A 25,854-nucleotide genomic window follows, 5' to 3' on the forward strand; every position below is an offset into this window, starting at 1 on the left:
TCACTCTGTAGAACCCTAGACCCATAGTTTCTATATCTGTGCCTTTTACACTCTCAGGCATCCAGAGCAGGGACGTTCCCCCCCCCCGCCCCTGCCCCACCGCAACACACACACACACACTCACACACGCACACACAGACACACACAGACACACACACACAGACACACATACACAGACACACATACACACTCACACACACACACTCACACACACACAGACACACTCACACACACACACAGACACACATACACACACACATACACACTCACACATACACACACACTCACACTGACACACAGACACACACACACACACACACACCCCCTCCCTCCCAGGCCTGCTTGCCTCAGCCCTGCGGCTCCTTCTGGACAAATCACGTGCTTCTAGGCTTTATGTGCCTCAGCTTTCAGGAGAGCTCAGTCAGTTGTGTCAAGGGGCCAGTGACAGGGTCTATATTCTTTATCTGCCCCTGCAGGGTTCTACTTGGTGTGTAGCAGAGTGAGCCCATGCTAGCTCACGCTAACCCAGTGGTTTTTCTAAACTGTGATACCTCAGAATGTTCCAGAAGGCTTGTCACAGCACAAGTTCTGGTCCCCAACCTCGTTTGTTTCTGCCTCGGCAGGGCTGAGTCAGGTCCAGAAATGTGTGTTTTTAACCAGGTCACCCTGGGCTCAGCAGAGTTTGAGACAAAGGTGAATATCGCTCAAAGGTCCCCTTCTGGGCAGACGCAGAATGAGGTAAAAATGTCCAAATGTGGCCTGAGCTTGTCCCAAAGCATGCAGGCCCTAGGCGTGGGTACAAGCGGAGTAGCTGCTCTGCTGCTCAGTCGTCCCCCACTACCCCCAGTTCCCACAGAATCAGGTGGGTCCCCAGGCACCCTACTTCACAGACACGCGTCCGTTCACTCAGCTGCCCTGTTAGGACTCTCTAAGAACCAGGCACTGAGTACCCCAGGAAGTCATGCCCAGACCTCCGGAGGGTCCCAGCAGGACTTGTGACCCCTTTCTTCTGCCTCCTCCAGGGGAGAAGCCAAGAGGAACATACACGATTGTCTCTTTTGCCATCAGAAGGAGCTTTGTCCTGGGACTAAAAAGCCAAGAGCAAGGAATGAGGAGGAAGGCCCCTCCCGGGCCTTGCCACACCTGATCATCGTTTAGATGATCAAAGAGGAGGCGGCAGTAGAAGGCGCCTCCTGACTGAGGGACTGTTAGAGCCAGGTGTGGCGGCTACACTCTTAATCCCAGAACTCGGGAGGCAGAGGCAGGTGGATCTCTGATTTCAAAGCCAGCCTGGTCTACAGAGTGAGTTCCAGGACAGCCAGGGCTACGTAGGAAACCCTGTCTCAACAAAACAAAACAAGCAGACACAATTTTAAAAATAAGGAAGGAAATGGGGAGGGAGGAAGGAAAGGAAGGGAAGGGGGGAGGGCGGGGGGGGGGGGAAGAAGGAAAGAGGAAAGGAAGAGTTAGAATCCAATTGTTGCACTAACCTGAGCGAGCGGGAGCTGGCCGACCCCGGTCTGACAGCTGGGGAACCGGGCCCCCTGATCGTGGGTGCCAGCTGGGGGGGGCGCTGGGCAGTCTATGGGGCCTCTAGCAATGGAACCAGCATTTACTCCTAGTGCACAACGTTCCCTATGGAGGGTTACTCTCAGCCTAGACACAAGGGGAGCGCCTGGGTCCTGCCCCAAACGATGTGACAGACTTTGATGATCCCCATGGGAGGCCTCACCCTCCTTGAGAAGTGGATGGGGTGGGGGGGTTGGTGGGAGCCATGGGAGGACAGGAAGGAGAGGGAACTGGGCTTGGTATGTAAATAAGATGTTTTTTAATTTAAATAAAAATTAATTTAAAAATTAAAAAAAAGAAGACCGCAGCTGTTGCCTGGCCGCGGCCCCTGCAGCTGTCACAGATGTGGACAGGTAGGCCCTGCTGAGACAGCCCCTGAGTGTCTAGCTAACAGACTGCCAGGCACCCAGGCAAGTGAATTAATATGAAAGCAGGTATCGGTGGCCACACATCCAGCCTAAGAGTCGGAGAGCCAACTGCGAAGCCTGGGCCACCAGCTCACCTTTAGGACGGTATAAAGAGAGACACACTTTCCTCTCTTCAGGGTTCCATCCACGCTGCCTGGCCCTGAGAGGCCCCGCCACACTCTTGTCTATCTGTCTGTCCGTCTACTCGGGGCATTAACACCCCCCCCCATGAACTGCACGCTCCCAATAGTCTGTGTCCCTCCTGAATCGCTGCCTGGGGCCTTCCACTGGCCGCCACCCTCACTCAGGCATTTGCAAGCCCTCTTCACCCACTAGTTTCAGTGTGATTCCTGTGACTCCCGTGTCTGCCCCTAACCTGTCCCCTCTGTCCTCCAGGTCACAGGGAGGCATGGCAACCACCCCTGCGCCTCTCCCCACAGCCAGCTGAGCCCTGGGGCATGCCCTGAGGTGTCTGATCCGCAGTGACCCCATCGCCCCTCTGTTTTGGCCATAGCCAGCATCACCAAGGCTCCCTGGCTGCTCTCCCAGCTGCTAGAAGGACTTGATGCGGCTACGGAATGAGTCCACCCTCCTCCTGGCTTCCCTGGGGTCCTGCTCCCCCAGCTCCAGCCACAGGCATTACCTTCAGGGACTCCTTCCCTCCACCGTCCCAGTCTGCCCACCCCCCACCGACCGACCGTGTTAGGTGCTGCTCCTCCTGGCCCCCGCAGGCCCTGCCGCCCATCTTTACCCCCACACCAGCATCATGTTTCCTTCTCTGGGAGGAATTGGGGTGTGGATCCCAGTCCCCATTCTTTTGTACCCTCTCCCCTCAGGGGTGCACACACAGGTGCTCACAAAGGTTTGCTAAGTGGCCAGCACTGTGAGGTCACCTCTGGCAGGGACAGTGCAGGGGGGACCTGAGCCTTCCCTAGGATCCTGAAGTAAGGTCAGGGGCTCACAACTAAGAGAGCGGCTGGGAAGCCACCTTATCCAACTGCCTCCTGCCAAGGGGAGGGGCAGCCTGGCCCTGCTCTGTCCTTGACACAGGTGGTGCCCTCCAACAATGTGCTCGGATGCACAGAGACAAGAGCTGGCGACCTGGGCCTCTGCTGCTGCTGTCATACTTAGCGCCTAAGCAATGACCCATCTCTGCCCCACGGCGAGGCTAGGACCAGGTATACCGGGAAGCACAAGCAAAGGCCCTGCCCGTGTGCCTGCCCGTGTGCCTGCCCGTGTGCGAGCCCGTGTGCGAGCCCGTGTGCGAGCCCGTGTGCCTGCCCATGTGCCTGCCCGTGTGCGAGCCCGTGTGCCTGCCCATGTGCCTGCCCGTGTGCGAGCCCGTGTGCGTGCCGGCCACTCAGCCGTCTCCCCACACCCTCTCCATTGCCCTCCAAGCCCAATGCCTTTCCTCTCTGCGCAACTCCACTCTCCTGTTTTAAGTACCTGGGCAGGGAGGTGCTGCATCTGTCAGAGCTTCTAATGAAGTCCCTTCAAGACTCCAGCCAGGAAGACGACGTCTTCCAAACTCCTCTTGGAAGTGGGCTTCCATGGGGCCCGACTCCTTCCACGCGGGGGCAGCTGCTGCACCCCTTTCTGCAGAGGAAAGAGGAGTCATCTCCTCCTCAACACAGACCCCCACCCCGTCATCTCTTCACTCTTTGTCAGATCCCCAGGGGCAGAGCTGCTAACACGAGGCCCTGCTTGCAAGTGTGTGGGCAGCAGGGGGCGCAGCCCTGCAGGCAGAAGGGCACCCAGCGTGGCCACCATAGGGGCAGGGACAGGACATAGAGGACAGGAGGCCTTGGAGGTGACGTTGGCCATTTTGAGACAGTTTCTTCCTCGCTGAGGCCATCCTGAGAAAAATCTATGGCAGTGTTTGTCACAGCACGGCCTGTTAGGACCTGGGCTACACGGGTGGCCTTTTATACTGTGCCGGCATTTCCATAGAAGGCACCAGTCCAACGGTGGGTAAATCCACCAGTGCCTTGCCTCGAATCACGGTCGTGGGGCCAAAGTGAGCTAAGGGTGACCCTGACCCTGTGCTTGGACAGTTTTCCTCACCAGCACTCACACAGGGGAAAGCTGGTTTTTCTTAAGTATATCCTAGATGAATCAGGAAAATGTTCCTTCTACCATGAATAGATGGATGGATATAGATAGATAGATAGATAGATAGATAGATAGATAGATAGATAATAGTTAGGATATAACATAATCAAGACAATAAAGTGCATTTTTTAGTTCTGAAAAGAACCATTCAGTAACAAAAATCAACCAAGGCATTTAAAAATTTTACACACACACACACACCACCACCACCACCACCACCACCACCACCACCACGTGGGTCCCAGAGCTTGAATTCAGCCAGGGTTGCCCGGCAAGCATTTTTGCCTGCTGAGCCATCTTTCTGGCCCCAAGGAATTGTTTTCAATCCAAGTCATTCCGAACAGGCTTGCCCGTTGCTAGCGAGCTCCTTGCGTCTTGTGGTTAAATAAAATAACCCAAAGGTAGTGAGTGAGGCAATTGATTGTGGAGACGTGATTTCGTTGCTGTGGTTTGTCTGTATTGTAGTCCTCTGTGAGTATCTAGACACAGAGAGGTCCCTGGAGAAGGAGATGAAGTTCTCCTTGCTGCCTGAGGGACATCGAAGGACTGTGATACAGAATATGTGAGTGACCTATGGAAGCTTCCATGCAACTGGCTGCGATAAGACTGTTCCATCTCCCATTCCGATCCCTCCTCCTCCTGCCCCACCCAGGGGATAAGCAAGCAGATGTGTTTCCAGGCTCTGCGCTTACCCATCCCTCCTGCATGCATTCCTTGTCCCAACGAGGTCCTCTGGATCAATACCAGGGAAGGCTTGGAAAGGAAAACACAGCCTCAGGATGGACCTGTCAGCATCTACTGTAACCCCAATCCAGCATCTCTGACAATGATCATCTTTCTTAAATCGAGGTCTTCCTTGAGGCCCACCCAGGAGTTCCGTGGAAGCTCTAACCGAGTATGCTGTCCTCAACTTTTCAGGGAAAAAGCAGAGCCTTCTTCGGGAACTTCTGAAACCTAAAGCACCACATTTTTTAGAGCAATAACCTCTTACACACTCCAGTTCCAGAGGGCTCAGAGATGTCAAGGATGCATGGGGACGAGGACACCGGTACTGTGTGCACAGATGTCTCCACGGACTTAGAGAGACTTTGTGGTGCGCTGGGCAGGTACGCATACAGACAGCCCAAATTCCTTTCTCCGGACACAGCCAAGACCTGAAGGACCTCTGAGATTGCCACTAGAGGGCAGCAGGGAACAGGCGGACCTGCCTGGCTCTGTTTGGGAGAGCCAAGGCCAGCTGAAAATTCATGCTGCTGTTTACACTGTTGAAAGACCCAGCTTTCAGTAAATTATGTTTCAAGATTATACTAATTTCAATATAGTATAGAGGTTTCAAAGTGACTCGTGGAGTCCAGGAAGCCCAGAGTTCTACACCTGGTGTCAAAAATTACATTTCTCTCCCCACCAAACCTTCCCACTTCCTAGTTTGAGTTCCTCAGACTTACTCGGGGTTCAGGCTGGACAAAAGAAACACATGCCCCATCCCCTCCCCTGACCCTGACTCGTGTGATTCCTTTCTTGTGATTCACACCAAACTCTAGACAGCGAGAGTAGCTTCTCCCACAGGAATCTGAAAGTTTCCCCTAAACATTCTTGACACGCATAATTATAACAGCTGCGCATTCCTGTCCCGTGAAGAAAGATGTGGCCAGGCACAGTAGCACACCTCTGTAATCCCAGAACTCAGGAGGCGGGAAGATCTTAAGTCCCGGGCTAACCTGGGCTACAAGGTGAAACTTTTATCTCAAGAAACGTCTCTTGAGATGAAACCCGGCGTATCACACTGGCCGAGCATGTGCCAGGTCCTAGATTTGAGCAGAAAGGGAGGGGATAACATTATCTCAGAGGGCATACCCCCCCAGTCTAGATTCTATAGGGCACGTAAGAGCTTGTCAGACAACAGAGCCATCTGAGTGGGAAGAGAAAGGATGAGTGAGGATGCCAGGATGCAGAGGGCTCATCTGTGGACCAGCAGAAGGCCACGATGGAGCAGAGAGTGGGTGCAGAAGTCATCACAGGTGCTGGGATCACAGCCTTCCTGCATGTATACGGCACCCGTCATGTAAGCCAGGGTGACATTACAGTTCCTGTGGACAGAGAAAAGGATTGGAAGGTGAGAGAATTAGAGGCCAAGTGAGAGGCAATTGCCATTATCGCCATCCAGTCCCATGTTCCATTCCCAGCATCTGTGTGATGTAACCGCAACTGCAATTCCAGGAGACCTAACACCTTCCTCTGACCGCATCAAGTGCCAGGCACACATATGACACACTTACATACATGTAAGCAAACATTCATACACATAAAATAAAACAGATAAATCTAAAAGTTTATATTAAAAAATAAATGTATCACATGGTATAGGAATTCCACTTCTGGATATATACTCAAAGGATTCAAAAGAATGCCAGGTGGTGGTGGTGCACGCCTCTGATCCCAGCACTCGGGAGGCAGAGGCGGGCTGATCTCTGTGGGTTCGAGGCCAGCCTGGTCTTTGGAGCTAGTTCCAGGACAGCCAAGGCTGTTACACAGAGAAACCCTGTCAAAGATTCAGTTAGACATGGTGGTACACACCTGTGATCCCAGCACTCTGGGAGGGACAGGCAGGAGGATTGTGACTCTGAGGCCAGGCTGGGCTCTACAGCGAGACTGCCTCAAAAACTCAACACAAGATTTGCGCCTTGAAGAAATATTTGCACACTCCTGTTCATAGCCGAATCATTCACAGCCGCCGGAGGTCCATCGACAGAAATCGACCAACACAAAACAACATGGTGTGTGCACACAAGGGAATCAGGTTCCTCCTTGAGAAGGGATACAGGCTACAACGCGGGTGAACTATGATGATATTACTGAACGACAGTGACCACGGTCAGACTCAGAAGACAAAACACAGAGGGATGACCTCCAGGGAATAAAAGGGGTGGGTGGGGAGTGTGGGTCACCACTGCTGGTGACACCCCAGAGGGAATAGTGAGGAGACACCTAGATACGATTAACATGGGGCTACTTATTCATTTATTTGTGCATTTATTTTGAGTTGTGAGGCAGGGCCTCTTATAGCCCAGGTTAGCCCTGCTACATAGCAGAGGCTGGCCCTGAACTCACGATTTCCAGCCTTTACTTTACCCAGCTGTTGGGATTATAGGTGCAGGCCACCGTGATCAGAGGTAAATTTTACTATGCTTATCCGGTCATAACAATTTTCTTTTTTTAAGAGTGAAGCTGGAAAAAAACAAAAGGCATTCCAGAATCCCAGGATGAGGAAGGTAGCCGGAGCATGGAGCATGAAGGGCATCCATATCCCAGAGGCTGTGTGACTTTCTCAGAAAGCAAAAGATAGGGGTGTGGATGAAATGGAATAAAATGGAGTGCGCTCCGCCCATGCCTGTCTCGGGGCTGCCCCGGCTTGGAAGTGTGACGATGAGAAAGGAGCATGGTCATGCATTGGGATCATAACCCCTGATGGGTGGTATAGGAGATGTGGTTGTGGGTGGTGATCGCGTCACAGGTGGAGCAAACTTGAGGAAGACCAGGCTTTTTTCTTGGTTGTGTACATATAGCAAGAAGCAGTTGTGTGAAAACCAGAACAGACAGCCCTCCTCAGACAGAGCGTCCACCAGCTTCTGATCGTGGATTTCCCCGAGGCTCTGTGGACAAGACCCTCCTGCAGGCAAAAGCCTCCTGTTTGGTCTCGGATCCAGGAGCATCAGAACTGGTTATTAGGAGGGTGACTCTGATGATGAGGCTGGTAACTCGGAGCTTCCCGAGGGCATTGCAGGCCATGGGAGGTGGAAGGAGGGTTCAGGCGGAGGCGGAGGCGGAGGCGGAGGCGGAGGCGGAGGCGGAGGCGGAGGCGGAGGCGGAGGCGGAGGCGGAGGCGGAGGCGGGAGAATGGTTATCACTCAGCCGCTCCCAGCCAGTCTCCTTGGGGACTTCAATGCGCTCCTTCACCTTGAAGCATCAATAACAAAATCCATCTCTTCCCTCCTCCGTGATGGAAAGACAATGGAATCTGACTCCTCCGCCAACATTACTGGGCGACCTTGGGCTGCTTACTTAGCCTCTGTGAACTCCAGGCTCATCCGTAGAAAGGGAGCCGTGATGCCACCACCCTGCTATTGTTGAGAGGATCTGATGAGGTCATGGTAGTGAAAAGAGCCTTTGTGAGTCACACAGAGCTGTGCCGACCTTTGAAAGGAACCCAGTGAACCGCGTTCACGCAGGAAGTTCCGGGCAGGAGCAAGGAAGCTGGGCTGGGGTGTTTGAGGATGCAAAGTTGAAGACCCCTCTTCTTGGCACTTGGGGATGGAGGCAGACAGGTGGGCACAGACATCATGGGGCAGTGGCAACTACACTACCTATGAATCCACAGTTGGTATGCTGTGAAATGACTATAGGTACTTCATATTTGCAGAAACAAAGTCTCTTGCGCACTCAATCAGCACGAAGGGACCACTTGCTCTCGGAGAAACAAGGGGTTTGGTTTCTGGAAGTCCCTGAACGCAATCTGATAACCAACCAATTCATAACATGTATTGTGGATATTTCTGCGTAAAGCCACCTTATTGAACGCATACCGCCCATTGATATTGAATTCATAGGCAGCAGCACTATAACAAACCCCTCCGTGAAAATGGTCTGTCTCACTTTCTCCATGAGGTACATCACAGCCTTTTTGCACTTAGGAACCCCAGAGAGGATATCTAAACTATGCACGATAAGCATATTAAGATCACCAGCAGAAAGCATTAACATACTCCCTTAAAAATATAGCTCCATATAAACCTTAAGAGGACACTTGTTGGGGCTAGAGAGATGGCTCGGCAGTCAGAAGTGCTTGCAGTTCTTACAGAAGACCTCGGTTCGATTCCCAGCACCCACAAATTGATTCCAGTTAAGGGGGACACTTTCTTCTAAGCTCTACAGGCACCAGGCACTCATTGGTCACATATACACATGGGGGGGGGGAAACACTCATACACATAAAAGTAAATAAATCTTTTAAAAAAGCAGTACTCAGCCGGGCAGTGGTGGTGGCGCAGGCCTTTAATCCCAGCACTGGGGAGGCAGAGGCAGATGAATCTCTGTGAGTTCGAGACCAGCCTGGTCTACAGAGCAAGTTCCAAAGCCACAGAGAAACCCTGTCTTGAAAAACAACAACAACTAAGCGATACAGCAGGAGAGGCCATAGAGTCACCTCATGTGGCCCTAGCAAACCGGTGTCGCCCACAGAATTGTACAGCACTCTGCCTGTAGCAGATGTCCCCAAGTTCCACACGTACTGACTTAGATGATTCCAAAGACACGATAACAAAGAAGACTAACTCCGAACACAGAATCCACACTAGCAAGTACCAAGGGCAGTGGCGGCCTCACTTCACAAGATGGAGAAGCTAAAGTTCATCAGTGCAACTGGCAGGCATCCCGCTAATAAATGGAAGACCTAGAATTCAAACCCTACATTCAAATGTAGGTTCAACATCAAAGGGATTTTTGAAGAATTAGATATTGCCCTCCAGCCCACACTCATTCATTTTATAAATAAATCCTCAGGCCCAGAGAGGACGACGGGCCACACAGACACTGGGACAATCCGAGCCCAGATAGCGGGCTTGGCCAGGGAGAAGATCTTTATTTCTCACAACAGCACCCTTCTTTCATGGAGTGCCTGCCCTACCTGTGTTATTAATGCCTTTTAAGCTCCCAAAGTATTTCTCTCTCGTTGTTTCCAGGACCAGTGGGGAGTGGGTAATAAGGGATCAACATTGATGAAAAGCTCAACAGGGGAACCTGAGTATTTACTGATTGGGCCACCAGGGGTCGCCCTTTCCCGTATGCACCCTATCCCCTGAGTCGTCCCCCACAAACTGGCCAGAGTGGTCCAAGCTGAGGCATTGAACAATAGCCTGATTGATGCAAATGGACCATGAAAGACAAATTGTTCCGATGAAGCACACATTCCAGGCCCCTGCCAGACGCCCAGGGTGTGTGGAATTTCAAGGAAAAGCTAAGTAGATTTGGGCTATCCCAGTGGCCCGGTGCCCTCCCCTGGACCAGCACCTCCTTTCCCTGGAATGTTGCAGGCTTGGCCTAGGTTCCCAGGAGACTGCCCTGGATGGATGGGGAGGCTAAGGAAGGGGGGGATGAGAAGACCATGACCTTCACAGTAGAAGGTCCTGGTTCCCACCCCACGTGGCCTTGGGCTTCTGAACATAACGATCCTTTAGCAAACTGCCCTCTGCCCATCTCCTAACCCCACATGAGGCTACATGACCCAGAGCATCCTTTGCCTGCCTCTAGATAGCCCTAGTGACAGCCTCTTGTCTCTTCGGCTATTTTCCCAACAGTGAAGTGTGCTTTATATCTGGAAACTTTAACATTTCTGTTCAAGGAAGGCCACGAACCCACGCCCACCCCACCCCCAGGCTTGTTCCAATCACAGCTTGCTCCCAGCTCCATCCTGGCTCCCTGGAGACCTCCAGGTGACCCCAGTCCCAGCAGAAGTCCCAAAGCGCGAGCTTGCAGCCTCCTCAGGATCTGAACTTCCGACCACTGCCGTCCCCCCCCCCACCCCTCCCCAGGGCCAGGGAGGGTGGAGCAGGATCTGATGCTTGAGCCTACACAAGGGTTCCTTGTCCTGCTGGGCAGCCTGGCACTGGCTGTAGACCCTGAGAGGGCTCCTCAGAACCACTGTGTTGCTGCTGTGCTTGAGGGACGAGCAGATCACAGCTTACCAGGACCAAGCCTGGCCCACCAGGCTTACACCAGTCGATCTCTGAAGTGCCGCAATCGGGTCCCCTCAACCATACTTCTCTATGCTGTGGCTCTGGGTACTTTCCTCTTACCCTACAGTGGCCAGTCATCTATCCAGGGGTGTTTGCCCCTCTTGTTCTCACAATCCTACCCCTCCTTATTCCTTGGCTACCCTTTTCTAATTAACTACTTAGTAATTCATATCAGGTACCCAACAAAGCTCTAACCCGCATGTATATAAATATTCAATCAAATGCTTTCATTACTTATGTGTGTGGGGCTGGAAAACCAACACAGGTGAAGAAGGCTCTGTGATGTTGAAGGCCACCTGGAAGATACAAGGCCCAGGTGATAGCCTGAGTTTTCCATCCCTATACTGGGCATCTCAGAGTGGCAGGTAGCCAAATCCAGCAACATAGAAATATGATGGTAGACGAGGCAAAAAGAGCTGACAAGATGGCCCAGCAGGTAAAGGAGCTTGGCGTCCAAATTGATGACCTGAGCTTGATCCCAGGAACCCATGTGGCAGAAGAGAACCTCCTTTTGAAAGTTGTCTTTACACACACACACCGTGGCATGCCTTTGCCCATATGCCACAAACAAAAATAAATTTATGTAAATAAGTGTGAAAGAAGATGCAGAAAGGGGAAGGCAAGCATGGGGCACAGTAGCAGTGCGTGTGCTCAGGCACAGGCAGTCCTGAGTTTGAGCCCCTGCACTAGGCAGGGAAGCCACTTCTTACTAAAGTGGTCTTCCTAGTGTGCGCCTCAGCCGGCAGAGGCGGGAGAACTCAGCTTTTCAAGCCAGCCTGGCTTATATGGTGAGGCAGGAAGGGAGGGTGGGAGAAAAGGAGAGGAGAAATGATTTGGGGAGAGCTGGGAACCGTCAGCACCCATTGAGTCGGTGTCGGCCAAAGTCAAGAAAGCCCCTGCTCCCTGGACAGCTTCCATCCTGCTAGAAGAGGGCTAAGCAATCAGCTTTCTGTCCACAGCCCAGCCCTGAGCATGGCCATCTAGTCCAGGATGTATCCCAGAACCCTAGATGGTCTGGATCAGCACAATGGGCCTCCTGGGTGCTAGCAATAGCTCCTGCCAAGGAGGCTCCTGTGTCCCCAGGCCACACCCAACCTGCTGTGGTCTTGCCAGACATACCAAGAGTTAACTAGGCCAGCCCTTCCTGAATTCAGGCAAGAGGGGTGAGTCTCAGGTCCCCTCAATAAATAGTACAGGGCCAGTTGCCAGCATCGCAGACAGCAGCAGGATCCCCTGCTTGGTCCCCAGAAGAAGCCTCTGCTTCCTTCCAACTCAGCCCAAAAGGAGCGTTCACACGCCTGGAAGGGGTTAAATCCACAGGATGGGCCCAGGACCCAGCTGTTTCCTTGGGTGTGGGTGGCTGGGCAGGGGATTTACAGCCTCCCAGCCTCCTGCACTGTGGGGCTGAGCAGCCTGGCTGTAGAGAGATGCTGTCACTCACACGGGGACAGGGAAAGCAGAGTTCTCCCTGTACCCTCAGACTCCTCTGTCTCAAAGCCAGGGCCGCCCACGCGGCACCACGGGGAAAGTGAGGGCAGCAAAGAGGAGCCAGGGGGCCCAGAAGGACCCTGGCTCTGGATACCAAGATGGGTAAAGACAGAACTGGCCCTGCCTGTCCCGGGCTTCCACTCAGGACGGGGACAGTAGTTAGTGGCAGAGAAGTAGGTCTGGGAGTTCAAACTCCAGGCTCCAGTTCCTTATGCTGTGTGTGCCTCAGTTTCTCCCCTCTTGGCACATCCTCTGGGGCAGTGTAATGAGGGAACCCCAAATGCCCATATTCCAGCCCTTCAGACCTGTGGTCACATTAAGGGTCTCGAGGTGGTGTCTCAAGGCATTGACGGTTACCGAGGAGTGTAAATGTCACCAAAAGTGTCCTCATACGAGGAAGGCACGTGGAGACAGACCAGAAGGCACTGTGACTACAGAGGCAGGGGTTGCTAGAGCTGCACAAACGTGGCATGCCTAGGACCAGGAACTTCTCACGCGGAGGCTGCGGCAGGAGGGTTGCAGCCAGCCAGTGTCTTGAGTTTGCTCCCACAGGGTGGCTATAGCCTTTGGCCTTTGGAGCCACGAGAAACTGAACTTCCCGTGGGTAAGTCACAGTGGGGGTATGATGTCCTTCAGTAGCGGCAGGAAACCAGTGCGGCCTCCTTCCCCGAGCGAGCAGTCGACCCACAGGTTGAGAACCACCATGATAAATGACCAGAGCATTCTATGGTCCAGTGACGCCTTCCCAGTATCGTCGTCGTCACTCTCCTTTTCAAGGAGTCCCCCAACCCTGCCCTGGACTGCGCTGGCCAAGAGTATCATTCCAGCCTGGAGCCATTCCCCTGAGGTAGGAAGATAGGGCGCCTGTGCTCAGCAAGCCAGCTGGAGAGTGTTCCCTAAGGAGACAGGAGAGCCAGCCACTATCAGATCCCAGCTTCTTGGTGCCTGGTGTGTCCTCCAAGTCTACTGGGACAGGGACACAGGGCTGTAGTTGGGGGTGGCTAACACTGGCAGGACAGAAGCAGGGGAACCCAAGTCCCCCGTCAGCCTGGCCCACCCAGAGAGACCCTGTCTCAAAATACAAATGACCACTAGGGTGAGCCCCAAGTGTCTGCTCTGGGCTAGCCTGTCTGCCCAGGGGCATTTTGGAGTCTCCCAGGACTCCAAATTACAGAGAGGCCCGCACACTTTCCAAGAAACGAAGCGGGAAAATCTGTGGAGATCTGGGAGGTAATGGAGAAAGAGAGAGTCCTGACTCTTAACCCCTCAGCAACCGCTCACTGGACTCACACTGTGCCAGGTGCAGAGCCAGGCTCAGGAGGGTCCAGGTGAAGCAGCTCTTACCTGACGTCTGTATCATCAACACCAACCAGGGAAAGAGAGTCAGAACACACAGGATGAAAGTCGCAATCTGATGGAGTCATGGGAGATATCTGATCCCCTGGAACTAGAGTTGCAGACAGCTGTGAGCTGCCATGTGCGTGCTGGGAATCAAACCCAGGTCCTTTGGAAGAGCAGACAGTGCTCTTAACCTCTCAGCCATCTTTCCAGCCCGTACTATGTGCTAAACTTGACCTTATGTACATAGTATTCCTGGGAGGAAGGATGACCCTGCTTGCTATTCTGTATTTGTGGAAACTGAGGCCCAGAGCAGTAAATGAAACCCCCCTAGGGACCTTTCTTCTCCAGGGACTATTTAGATACTGGCAGGATCTGACAGAGAAAACCACAAAGACAAGCTACAGCGAAAGGAAGACATTGAAAGTGGAGGAATGATTGTCCTTGTTATTTTCGCCAGGTAGCGAAACTGACTCTGAACTGAGCTGTAAAGCTAAGCGGATGGATCAAACCTGCAGGGTGTGTGTGTGTGTGTGTGTGTGTGTGTGTGTGTGTGTGTGTGTGTGTTTAATTGAGACATGTTTCCTCTATGCAGCCCTAGATGTCCTGGAACCCTCTATGTAGATTAGGCTAGCTCCTAATTCTGTCTTCTAAGTACTTGGGACTATGCTTGGCTGTGTTGTTGGTTTTTTTTTTTTTTTTAACAGAGTCTCACTATGTAGCCCAGGCTAACCTCAAACTTATGATCCTCCTGCCTCAGCCTCCTGATTGCTGGGATGACAAGCATGCATGTCCAGTGGGCCGTATGCTTTTATCAAGTGCCCATTTCTGCTCATTGGCTGGATTGGTAACTACGGATTGGCTTCAATTTTATAAGAAGGGCAAGCCAGGCCAGTAGTAGGGATGTGTTTAAAGTCATAGTACCAGGAGACAGCCCAGTCAGAATGAAGACCCAGGACGTACCCACTGATGAATTCCCCCAGGCTTCATGGGCTGTGGGAGCCCAGCTCATGTCCACTCACACTCAAGGCACCTGCCCTGCGCATGCACACGCGTGTGCACGTGCGCACACACACAATCATCTATCCCTCCTCCTCCCTCCCTTCCCTCTCCCTCCCTCCCCCCTCCCTTTTCCTCTTCTCCCATGTACAGCTTTGTTACAGACAGCCACTGGCTTGTGAGTCCAGCAGAGAGTGCCACCAGGCATGAGGAGCCCTGGCCTCCTGCATCTTCCAGCCCAGAACAGTAAATAATTGGAGTTTTGAGGTCATTCCAGTGGCTGGGCTCTGTCCAGGGCTGTGGTCACTGCCACCAAAGGAAACCTGAAAGTCTCTCGGGCCAGCGTGGACATGGGCCATGCAGAGTAGCCGCGTGGAGGCCAGAAGGAAGTGCTGGAAGGCATCCTTCCCCTGAACTTGTGGCTGACCTTGATGCATGCAGACTGCCCTGAGTGTATTTGCCTCTGATTTCAGACCACTGCTGTTCTTTTATTACAGCTACAGGAATAAAGCTGGAGGGGGTCCCGCATGGGGGGTCTCGAGGTAAGGGACCTCGAAGGAGAGCATATCAGGTTCCACAGCAGGTGAGGGTGACCGAAATGGAGGGAATAAAACGCCAGGCAGATAGAGCTTGGATGAAGAGTTTAATTTAGAAAGGGGAGTGAGGGGGAAGGGGAGAGACATAGAGACACCAGGAACAGAAGAGGAGAGAGGGGGAGAGGAGGAGAGGGGGGTAGCTGGTGGCCAACTGAATTCAGGAGAGAGAGAGAGCAAAAGAGAGCATGAGTGGGCAGGGGTCTGACTTTTAAAGGGTCCTTTGCACCTGCCTGCAGACTGGTACTCATGGAACCCTGGGCTGACCAGAGCACTGCCTGAGCCCATTCTGCCAGGTGACAGGGCAGGCCAGCGTAATGCCTGAATCCTTACCACTAGGTATTGGCTTAGAGGTCCTTTCCCAAACACAGGGAAGTCACACTGTCCCCCAGGGCTTTGGGTTTAGTGTCTTTATCAGGAAACACACCCAGGGGTAGTTGGGTAACACAATAAGACCGCATGTCAGAACTGTTGGGAGAATATAGGCCACATCTGATGGCTCTTTGAGTCAGAGCCTTAGACTGGAACATGGAAATGATAGCAAGGGTTACATGATCGAAGGCTGAAGGGGGGGTGTTCTTCTAGAGACTTTTCATTTGACCCATGGGAGAAATCACACTCCTGGGAGACCACAGGGGCTGTGGAGAATGCTAGCTGCTGGCGTGTAGCTTGTACGAAGTAAGCACAGAGTAACTTGTAAATTCAGACTGGTCATGCTACTCACGGTCTCTTCTGTGGTGGTGGGAGCTGGGAGGAAGGTGTCAGATGTGTGTGAAGGGCTCTGAGCCACACTAGACTGCAGCCCGGATGAGTGGCTGGGGAGCGGAGGCATCCTGGCTAATCTGTCTCAACTTGACACAAGCTAGAGTCGCCTAAAATAAGGGAATCTAATGGAGAAAATGCCTTCCTAAGATCTAGCTGTGATTGATGAGGGTGGGGTTAGGGTTCAGTCCACTGTGGGCGGTGCTGTCCCTGGGCTGGTGGTCCTGGGTTCTATAAGAAAGCAGGCTGAGCAGGCCATGACAGAATGGGCCAGGAAACAGGACATCTGGCCCCCTGGCGCCCTGGCACCCTGGTCCCCTGGCCATCTGGCCCGCTGGCCGTCTGGCCACTGCGTCAGATCCCACCTCCATGATCCTGCCCTGGTGAGTTCCTGCCCTGACTTCCTTTAGTGTAGAACCAAAGAGACCCTTTCCTCCCAAAGATGCTTTTGGTCATGGTGTTTCATAGCAACAATAGTGACCCTAAGACCACAGCGAAAGAGCACACAGGGCATAGGACCATTCCAGCTGAGTCCCCTCGGAGCCACCCTCTGTGGCCGGGGGAATCTCAGTCCACTGCTTTAACTTCTCTGGGCATTAGCTTCACCGTCCCTAAGTGGAGGACCTCTCCTCCCCTGGAAAGATGGTTAAGTCAAGCACTGAGTGAGGGAAACTTAGAGCACACTCCGTGAAGGCCAAGCGCTGGGATTAGGCAAAAGCACTCGGTAAGTGGCACTAATTTACAGCAGTAATTACGCAGGCATGCACAATCAGGGCCAGATGACCATCAGGGCCAGATGGCCATGAGGTCCAGATGGCCATGAGGTCCAGATGGCCATGAGGTCCAGATGGCCATCAGGGCCAGGGCCAGATGGCCATAATGGCCAGGGCCACAATGGCCAGAGCCACATTGGCCAGGGCTCTAATAGCCAGGGCAACAATGGCCAGGGCCCTAATGACCAGGGCCCTAAAGGCCAGGGCCACGATGGCCAGGTGGCCAGATGGCCAGGGGGCCAGGTGGCCAGATGGACAGTTGACCAGGGGGCCAGATGGACAAATCCCAGGGGGACAGATGGCCAGGGGGCCAGGTGGCCAGATGGCCAGATCACCATGGGGCCAGATGGACAGTTGACCAGGGAGCCAGATGGACAGATGGACAGATCCCAGGAGGCCAGGGAGCCAAGGGGCCAGGGGGCCAGGGGGCCCTCAGGGCCAGAGCGGCTCTCAGAATGGGGATTAGGTGGAGAAGGGCTGCTGGAAGGATTATTATACTGCTACAAAAACAAACACTTAAGGTGTGCTATCTCTGTGCTTTATCTACTTTACAGGCATTCTCCCAATTACTTCCCAAGGTGATCCTAGAAAGCAAGGCTATTAACAGCCCCATTTCAAAGGGGTGCCAAGTAACCTGCCCGTGGGAAGCATAGGGAAGACTCCCACTCAGGCCTGGGAGGTGAACTCACATTTCTCAGGGCCCCTGGGCCTCCTCTGTGCACATGACAGGGATGCACGCCTAAGTGCCTGCCTTCAGTGAGTGCCCACCAACCATCTCAGTCTTATCTTTGCTACCCAGCTCCCCTCCCCGTTCTGATGGGTCCACCAACCCCCCCCCAATTCTAAATTGCAATGCTCAACACAGTTGCATCCACCTTCCAATGGGGACCTGGCCACTCCACCTGAGCATCACTACAGGAACACAGCAGACACAGTCATCTTAGCCTTCCACACATACCACAGAGAGAAAGGGGAGAGAGGGAGGGAGGGAGGAAGGGAGGGAGGGAGGGAGGGAGGAACAATTGAAGGACTGACTCTCTAGAAATGTGATTTAGTGTTTAAGAGCACCGGCTGCTCTTCCAGGGGAACACAGGTTCAATTCCCAGAACCCACATGGTAGTTCACAACTGTCTGTAACTGCAGTTCCAGGAAATCTGACAGCCTCTTCTGGCCTCCATGGACACCCCCATACATTTGGTGCACACACATGCACGGAGACAAAACACCCATGCACATAAATAAATAAACAAACAAATAAATAAAGGGGAGACTAAGCTCTGCGGTAGGTTATTTGCCTTCCATGCACAGTGCCCCAAACTTGATCCCTAGCACCGCGGAACAGGAGGGGAGGAAGAATGAAGTATCTGGAGGCATTCGTGCAGTGCAGCACACACAGCAAAATTGTAAGTGTGCATACTACACAAGGGCGAATTATTTCATGGCTGCGTGTTAGCTGTCTGCCTAGGAATTAGCGGGGCGATGGAAGTCCATGGACAGTGCTCAGGATGAAAGCGTGAAGGTGGTAATGTTTTCTTGGGCATATTATGCACGTCGTCATTTCCCTTCAGTTAACACAGCTCATTCTGGTTTGTTGAGACTTGTTTTGTTTTTCTAGTTCTGGAAATCGAACCCAGAGCCTTGCACAGGCTAAGCAATCTCTACCCCCAAAACCCATACCATCAGCTCTCTTTCCTTCTAAGACTAGATGCTCAGGTTGGCCTTGGATTTGTCATACACACTCACACACACACACACACACACACACACACACACACACCCCGTCTCAGCCTCCTGCAGTAGCTGGAATTGCAGGTGGTGTGTGTGTGGGGTGTGTGTGTGTGTGTGTGTGTGTATGAGAGAGAGAGAGAGAGAGAGAGAGAGAGAGAGAGAGAGAGAGAGAGAGAGAGAGAGATGGCCTCACCACCTATAAACAGCGCAGTTCTGGGGGCACTCTGGGTACCCCAGCCCCTTCTGCCCGGCACTCAGCTGTCATTCCCAGGATCTTTGAAAACCTGTTTGTATCTCTCGTCTTACCTCACCCAGTCCTCAGAGTCCTCAGCGAACACCCCCTGCTCCAGCCTGCTTTTCCCTGGATACATTCTCGGTCTCGATGCCCTTGGGGCCTCCTGGAGACCAATATCTGGTCAGACCAGTAGCTTCCTCTGCAGTTGAGCTAACATATCACTGAGGCTGAGTTGAACTGACTAACTTAGCAGAGGGGCCCTGCTGGTAAGAGAACCCTGGTGAAACTCTGGCAGGCTCTTTTTCCCTGGGGCTAGAGGTTTGCTGCCCTTGGTCCGGGAAGGTAAGAAATATTGCCAGCCTGAGCCAAAGGAGATGATGCTTCCGGGCCAAAGCCTTGTTGCCTGTGGGCTTGGATTCCCCAGAGCTGTCTGGTCACATCAAGAGGACGGGTGATGGTGGCTTCTATCTCAGGCAGTGGGTCACTGATCAGCTGTGCCACCTTGTCCAGGATTGAGGAGTCTCTCAGAATGTAGGCTGGTCAGGGCAAACGACGGAGAAACCAGGAATGTTATGCATGTTGTTTTGAGGCCCCAAGCTGGTGCCACACAGGAGATGTAGCTGCTGAATCTTGGCCTCTGTGAGCTGGGGTAACCCCGGAGTTTAGGTCCTGAGACCAAAAACATCTTAGAGCAGCTTAGGAACGATATTAGGAGCTGGGAGTCTCCTTGGGTCCGCCAGAGCTCTTGTCCCTTCCTATCTATCCTAAGGCCCCTCCATTCTTTAGACTATGGATGGCCCAGGTAACTGGGTCTTTTCCGACTGCTAGACCCCACCCTTGATGGTTTTGTTTTGTTTTAGAGTAGAGTAGGAGCTGAGGCCTCTGTGTGGCCCAGCCTGGCCTCAAGCCTGATCATCACGCCTTAGCCTCCCAAGTGCTACAATATGGAGCACTACCTCCCCAGCTTGGTTCTGCCCTTGTTTCACCACCGGGCCCCGGTCACCTTCTGCATGGACACCCCCAGCCCAGCACCAGCTCACAGACAGTTCTCTACCCTTTGAAGAGCCCTACTCCACCGAGCTTAACACGGGAGAGAGTCCCTTCACCTCTGAGTCCCCCGCTCTCAGCCAAAGTGTGGCTTAAATCACTCTTGTGTGGTGGCTTTACGTCGTTCTTGTGTGCATTCACGAGAACAGAATTAATCTGCCTGGCATTGGCTAACAGCACCTGCCTTGATTCTCACCACGACTAAGTTGACTCCAGCACTTAATGAACGACAGTGCAACTCTGGATAGCCACATTGCTTGTCCGGGGTGGGGGGAGGGGGCGGGGGTCTTGGTTTCTTAACGTAAGACAAGTGCCTCTCCCATCAAGCACTGCGCTGTTGGGAGAGTTAGCACCGTAGATAGCTGCAGCTCTTGGACAATAAAGAGTAAACGTGTGCGCTACTTGCCATTATTACCATTGAGTCTACCTGGTGCCAGGTAATCTGGGACACCAGGAATACACACATGACACATCCAAGAACTAACCAGTCGAGTGGCACAGGCAGACGTATGAACCAGCAATTGCATGCAGTGTGACTAATGAAGAAGGCATGGCCACACAGCACGGAGAGTGGTTACTCAGGCGAGCCTGCAGGCAGGGCAGTCGTGGGGAGACATCTCAGAGCATGAAAGCTCGGAGCCATGGCACCAGATGTGTGGGAGGAGCTGGAGGAAATGACGTTATGGCGTGAGGTGACCTTCACTGGTACTGGAATGGGACAGTTACCTGTGGGAACTTGGATGTGCAAACTAAAAAGTGTAAAGAGAGGGCGCTATCAGGAAGGGGTCCTCCCCCATTGCAGGGGGCGAACCAATTGCGTTTTCTGTAGGCCCCTCTGGTGGACTGTGGTGGGCAAACAGGAGCAGATTGAAGGAGCACACGCCAGGGCTTTCTGCACAGCCTCGGGGCAGCCTGGCATCCAGCCGGGTGGCATCCTTGCTAGGGTCCTTGGATCCTGGCCCTGGTGGGAAAGCTGCCTTGTTGCCTTATCATTGGCTCCAGATTTCCAGTGGGCAGCATCTCACGGCCTGCGGACCCATCCTCTCTTTCTTCTGCTGTTGAGGCTCTGGCCTCTCTCTCACCTCCCAGCTTCCCCATTCTGGAACAGGCTTGCTCTTGCCAAAGCTTCAACTCCCAACCCAGCTCTCCCTCCCGGACCAGAACGAGCCCATCCCTTCTCCCCTCTGCCTTCCCACCCCACCTCGTCGGACTCCAGTTGTTCGGCTGAGACTTGCCCTGTCTCATTTTCCCATTGATGACTCATGGATCAGGCGGGGTGAGGCCCCAGCTGCCAGAGCAGGGGGAAGAGTTGGTGGCAACAGCCCCTCCCTGGCCTTGCAGTGTCCTCGGGTCCAGCTGAGCAGTCCTCTCTCTCCTGAGAGTCTGCTGGCACTGTGAGAGGTGTCTCTGTCACCAAAGGGGTTTTCCCCCTACTCAGCAGTCCAGCAGGCATTCCAAGGGTGGAGGCTTTTGCTCCTTCCTGACAGGGCACCCTTGAACTCAGAAAGCAGAGCAAACCCTTCCCTGCCAGAGACCTAAACTCCCCTAAAAGGTCACTGTCTTCTGAAGGGCGAATAGCTGTCTTTTGAATAGCACCTCTTCCGAGTGCCAGACCTCTCTACAGTGAGGGTTCTTGAGAACCCAGGGCTCCCAGAACATTGTAACTATCCATTCTGTTGTTACAGTCTCTGCCCACACACAGGTGCCAGGAGCCAAGGCCACAAGAGGGTCTCCAACGGTGCACTTTAGAGGGTCTGCGAGTCGTCTAGCAAAAAGACACAACGAAGCTGGCTTCCAGCAAGAACAAAGCACACTCGGAACCAAAGCTGAGTGTCTAAAGCCTGCCTCCACCCCAAGCACCTGCCCTCTGCCCTTGACTCTCAGAGCTGCCCCTGCTGCCCTTTGCAGCACAATGATCCCTCTCAGCTCTGCAGGGTCTACACTAAGCACCAAGGAAATACTGCCTGGTGCTTCGAGGCGGCCAGCTCTTCTGACACCAGCTGCTATTGGTTTGTCTCCCACCAAACTCGGACCTCCTAGGGCGGAGACTGGGTCATCTTTTTGTCCCTCCACGTCCACTGGAAAGCAGAGTACCTGTCCCAGCGGGCATTGTTTGATGAATGATCGCACCTTGATCCCAAAGCCATCCACACAGAAACCTTTCTTCCTCCATCTCTGAATGCTTGATGCCTCATTTCTTCAAGCCCACATCTCCACCCCCAGCGATTCCTGGGCTTGATTGGAATAGTCTGGAGACATGCTGTTTCATAAGCATTTGGAAGCTAACCCTTTGCTATTAAAGCTACATCAAGGCAGGAATGGCAAGCCTCTTCTCCTTTCCTGACGCATGAAACTGCTGACTCCTCACCCACAGAAGACATCATCAATTGATGTCAGCACCCTGGCTTGGACCTTGCCTATACAGCATCGATCTAGGTTGGCCCTGAAGATGATGTTTTTGACCTGGTGGGATGAAGCTATCTGTAGGGTGCATAGACTAATGAGATAGATAGCAAATGGACAGTTGCTTTGTAACTACCACACTCATACTCAACTGTAAGATGTAGCTCTCATCCTACATAGGAGGTACCTCTAAGGGCTGAGGGACATGGCCAGGAAAAAAGAAAATTTTGATTAGGAAACAAGAGAAGTTCCAGAACAGCTAGGGCTACACTGAGAAACTGTGCCTCGGAAAACCAAAGCAAAAAGAGAGAGAGAGAAATCTGGAAGAGTGAAACATTAGAAAAACGAGGAGGTTATTAAAGAGATTTCAAATTATTAAGGAGTTCCCTTGGCCCCATCGTCCCTCCCAGAGACTCTGAAGCAGGCTCCTCTTGTTATACTGGGAGGGGGTCAGAGGGGTCAGCCTGATTCAAGGCCACGATCATTCTGCTTCCTCCGGTGAAGGAATGATCCCCTAAAGCCAGCTACTAAGGAAGACTTCCTCTATTAGCGTGTACAAGTAACAGGAGAGAAGCCTGCCCAGCAATCAGAGCAACTTCCCGTGTTAGCACAGGCAAAGCAACCTCCTACAGAATCAGCATCTATAGGACTGTGACATTCTTCAGTCACAGTAAGACCCTTCCTCCCTAAGGCCCATGACGCCATGTCTACTAGGGTACAGTGCCTGCACCCCTCAAGTAGTGTATTTCAGAGGGCCTATAAGTTGGGAAAGAAGGGGGTGCTCCAAGCTCTAGGTGTCTGTGGTTGAAAGAATTTCACTCAACGGACAATGCGGTTACCGCCCACACACTGGGCATCTTCATTCTGGAATAGGCATGAAATGGTAATGGCCAAATCCTTACCCCACCCCCACCACCTCCAGGCCCATCACCAAAGTGAGGGGAGGACCACAGAGGTAAAGGAGGAAGTGTGCAAGAGAGGGTGTGGATGGGGGGGGTCCCAAAAGGACCTAAGCAGCAAGAGACCCCCAGACACAGGCCTCATGCCCAGCAGATCCCCGCCTGCAGGCTAAGTCCAGCAGCTGTCCATCTTCTGGATCCCAGGCTGTCCTCCTGAGTTCTGAGGCCTTGGCTTAGCACACCATGAGGAGCTGCTTTCCTCTGGGCAAGTCTCAAGGCTAGGGCCCAAACAGTAGTCTGCAGAAGCCAGGACCAAGGTCAGGATCAGTGGGAGGGGCCTTGATGCCAGGCAAGCCCCAGGTGCTCCATCATGGCACCCGAGGCCAGGCCTGTGGCTGGGAGGTTTAACAGTCTCAGTGTCCAGGAGCTGAATCTTCATCCTCAGCCCCTCATTGGATTCTGCTCTCCACCCCCGGCTGGTTGGCTCCTTCCATGATATGCTTCTTCCGACTGCTGTTAGCTTCTGCTGCATCACGCGTATTCAGGCCCCAGCCAATCAGAGTGGACAGAGAGGCTGGGAGAGAAAAAGCAGTGGTTATGACATGGCAACAGTTGATTTCCTGGGAACTGGGTGCCTCACACCAGGCCTTTCCTGACCTTTCCACACCAGGACAAAGGAAGATAATGTAGCCTCTCCTGTTACCCATGGGAAATAGGTTTCAGGACGGGCCGCGGATGCTAACTGAACTCTGGGAACTTCTTTCTATGGGACAGGGTGTGGCTTTTGCATATAACCCATGCATACCTTCCATATCCTTGAAGTTGCTTTTAATACCTAACACAATGTGATGTTATATAAATAGTTATTACACTCTATTGTTTGGGAGACATTAACAAGAAAAAAAAAAGGTCTGTGAACGTTTGGATAGCATCCCCCACCCAACTATTTGTGACCAGGGATTCACTGAATCCACAGATGAGGCACAGAGGGCTGGTAACGCACTGGCCATTGCTTCCTCTAGCCCTACTCTGAGTCCTAAGGGTTCAAGGTGGACCCACCCACCCATCCTTAGCCCAATGGGTTTACTTTTTACCCGGCTTCACTACAATGTGTGGGGGAGGGGCAGTAAACAGGCATGCCAAAGGGGCTGCAGTATTAGGGGAACCCCCCCCCAGCTTCACCTGAACTCGGCATTCTGGAACAAGGAAGCAGAAGACAGGAGAGGAGGTGAATGGGGCACTGTGCGAGGTGCAGTTGGGTCCAGAGGGACAAAAGCTCCCACTGGAGAAGTGAAAGGCAGGGTTATATAAACCCCTCCTTGACCCAGCTCAGGTTCCCATGGGGGAGGGAGTGGTATCTGGGTAAGAGGTTCTATTCCTGGTCCCTCCCTCGAGTCATTTCTACCCACAAACCAACTCTTCAGCCTTCTGTCTTGCTGCTCAAGGAGGGTTAAGCCATGGCAAATAATCCACCGCGCTAAAAGCTTTGCCTCCTCTGGCCCAGCAGACCCCGGCCAGCAAGGCACTCATGGGTAGGCACACAGTCAGGCCCATCATCCCTGGCCCCGATGGCCAGGCCACAGCCCACCTCACACATCCCTTGCTCCCTTACCCTCCCAATAGCTCAGCCCTGGGGCCCCGAATCCACAAACAAGAATGAGCTGTTGAGCGGTTGGCTCCAACCCAGCCCTCCTCTGAGGTCCCACGTGGGGATCTGGGACGCCATAGTTTTGTGCCCAAGCTCTTACAGCTCCTTCGACAACTACAAGATGGTGAGTTGTCATGTCAGTTCAAAACTTAAATTCTCAGACATGCATTTATTCTGGAAGAGATAGTGTAGGGGCAGGGCACCAACATAGGATGTTGGGTGGCTCACAGGCCCACAAGTCTTCAGTGTTCAACCAGATTCTGAAAAGGCCCATCCCACCCGAGCTTCCCGGGTCGCATTAAGGAGCCCTCCGGCCTCACACCCTAGGGAAAGGCCAACCCTGCTCACTTGGCCAGAGGCCCAGGCTTCCCAAACACACTGTCTTGGAATCCTACCCTGTCGGCTCGGCAACTTTCCCTAGGGCTCTGGGGTGGAAAACAAAACCCCCGATTTCCTATAGAGGACAAGATAGATGGTTCAGTACCCTGGGGCTTACCTGACATGTCCTGTGGGCACGGAGGTGGGGAGAGCATGTCGATAAAATGGTATGCCTCGTGGTTTAGGACACCAGGGTCCCCGTCCCAAGACTCTGCCGGGCCCGCACAGTCTGGATGGCCTGTTGATTCTTGAACTTGACCAGGCCCAGGGTGATCTGAGCGTTCCAGCCGGGGTCTTCGAGGGGGCAGCGGAAGTCGATCTCGCCCCCGCCCTCGGTCACCAGCGTGAAGTAGATGTGGCGCCCGGTGCTCTCCACGCACTCCACGGCTTTGATGCGGGCGAAGCTGAGCTCTTTAGGCCGGCCGCCCGTGCCCTTGGCCTCGAAGAGCTGCAGCCCGCGCTCGGTGAGCACGCAGCGCTTCCGCTTCCACAGCTGCAGCAGCCCGCCGCTGCGCTTCTCCAGCACGCCCTCCTTCAGCACGGTCGCCGCCGCCGCCGCCGTCATGGGCGTCCCCGAGGTCCCCACGGCGCAGGAGCCCGCGGCGGTCCCGGCTCTCCAGCGCCGGCTTCTCGCGCCCTGGGCTTGGCTGGCCTTGCTGTCCTTCCTCCGGCGGCCGGGGACGCCTC

The 25,854-nt window shown here is 53.4% G+C and overlaps 1 protein-coding gene across 1 annotated transcript; it reads right to left on the reverse strand.

Moving 5' to 3' along the window:
• Window positions 1–23,075: 23,075 nt before the first annotated feature.
• On the reverse strand, window positions 23,076–25,844 carry Phlda3 (pleckstrin homology like domain family A member 3). The gene is made up of 2 exons (XM_051183205.1): window positions 25,286–25,844; window positions 23,076–23,715 (listed from the first exon to the last, which is right to left on the reverse strand). Exon 1 carries the CDS (start codon window positions 25,730–25,732, stop codon window positions 25,349–25,351), a length of 384 nt encoding a protein of 127 aa, XP_051039162.1. The 5' UTR covers window positions 25,733–25,844; the 3' UTR covers window positions 23,076–23,715; window positions 25,286–25,348.
• Window positions 25,845–25,854: the final 10 nt, after the last annotated feature.

The sequence above is a fragment of the Phodopus roborovskii genome, unplaced genomic scaffold (assembly GCF_943737965.1).
Source record: "Phodopus roborovskii unplaced genomic scaffold, PHOROB, whole genome shotgun sequence".
Lineage (NCBI taxonomy): Eukaryota > Metazoa > Chordata > Mammalia > Rodentia > Cricetidae > Phodopus > Phodopus roborovskii.

What these genes read in the sequence shown, in the direction of transcription:
- Phlda3 (XM_051183205.1), bottom strand. Translation starts at nt 25,732, where the DNA reads ATGACGGCGGCGGCGGCGGCGACCGTGCTGAAGGAGGGCGTGCTGGAG.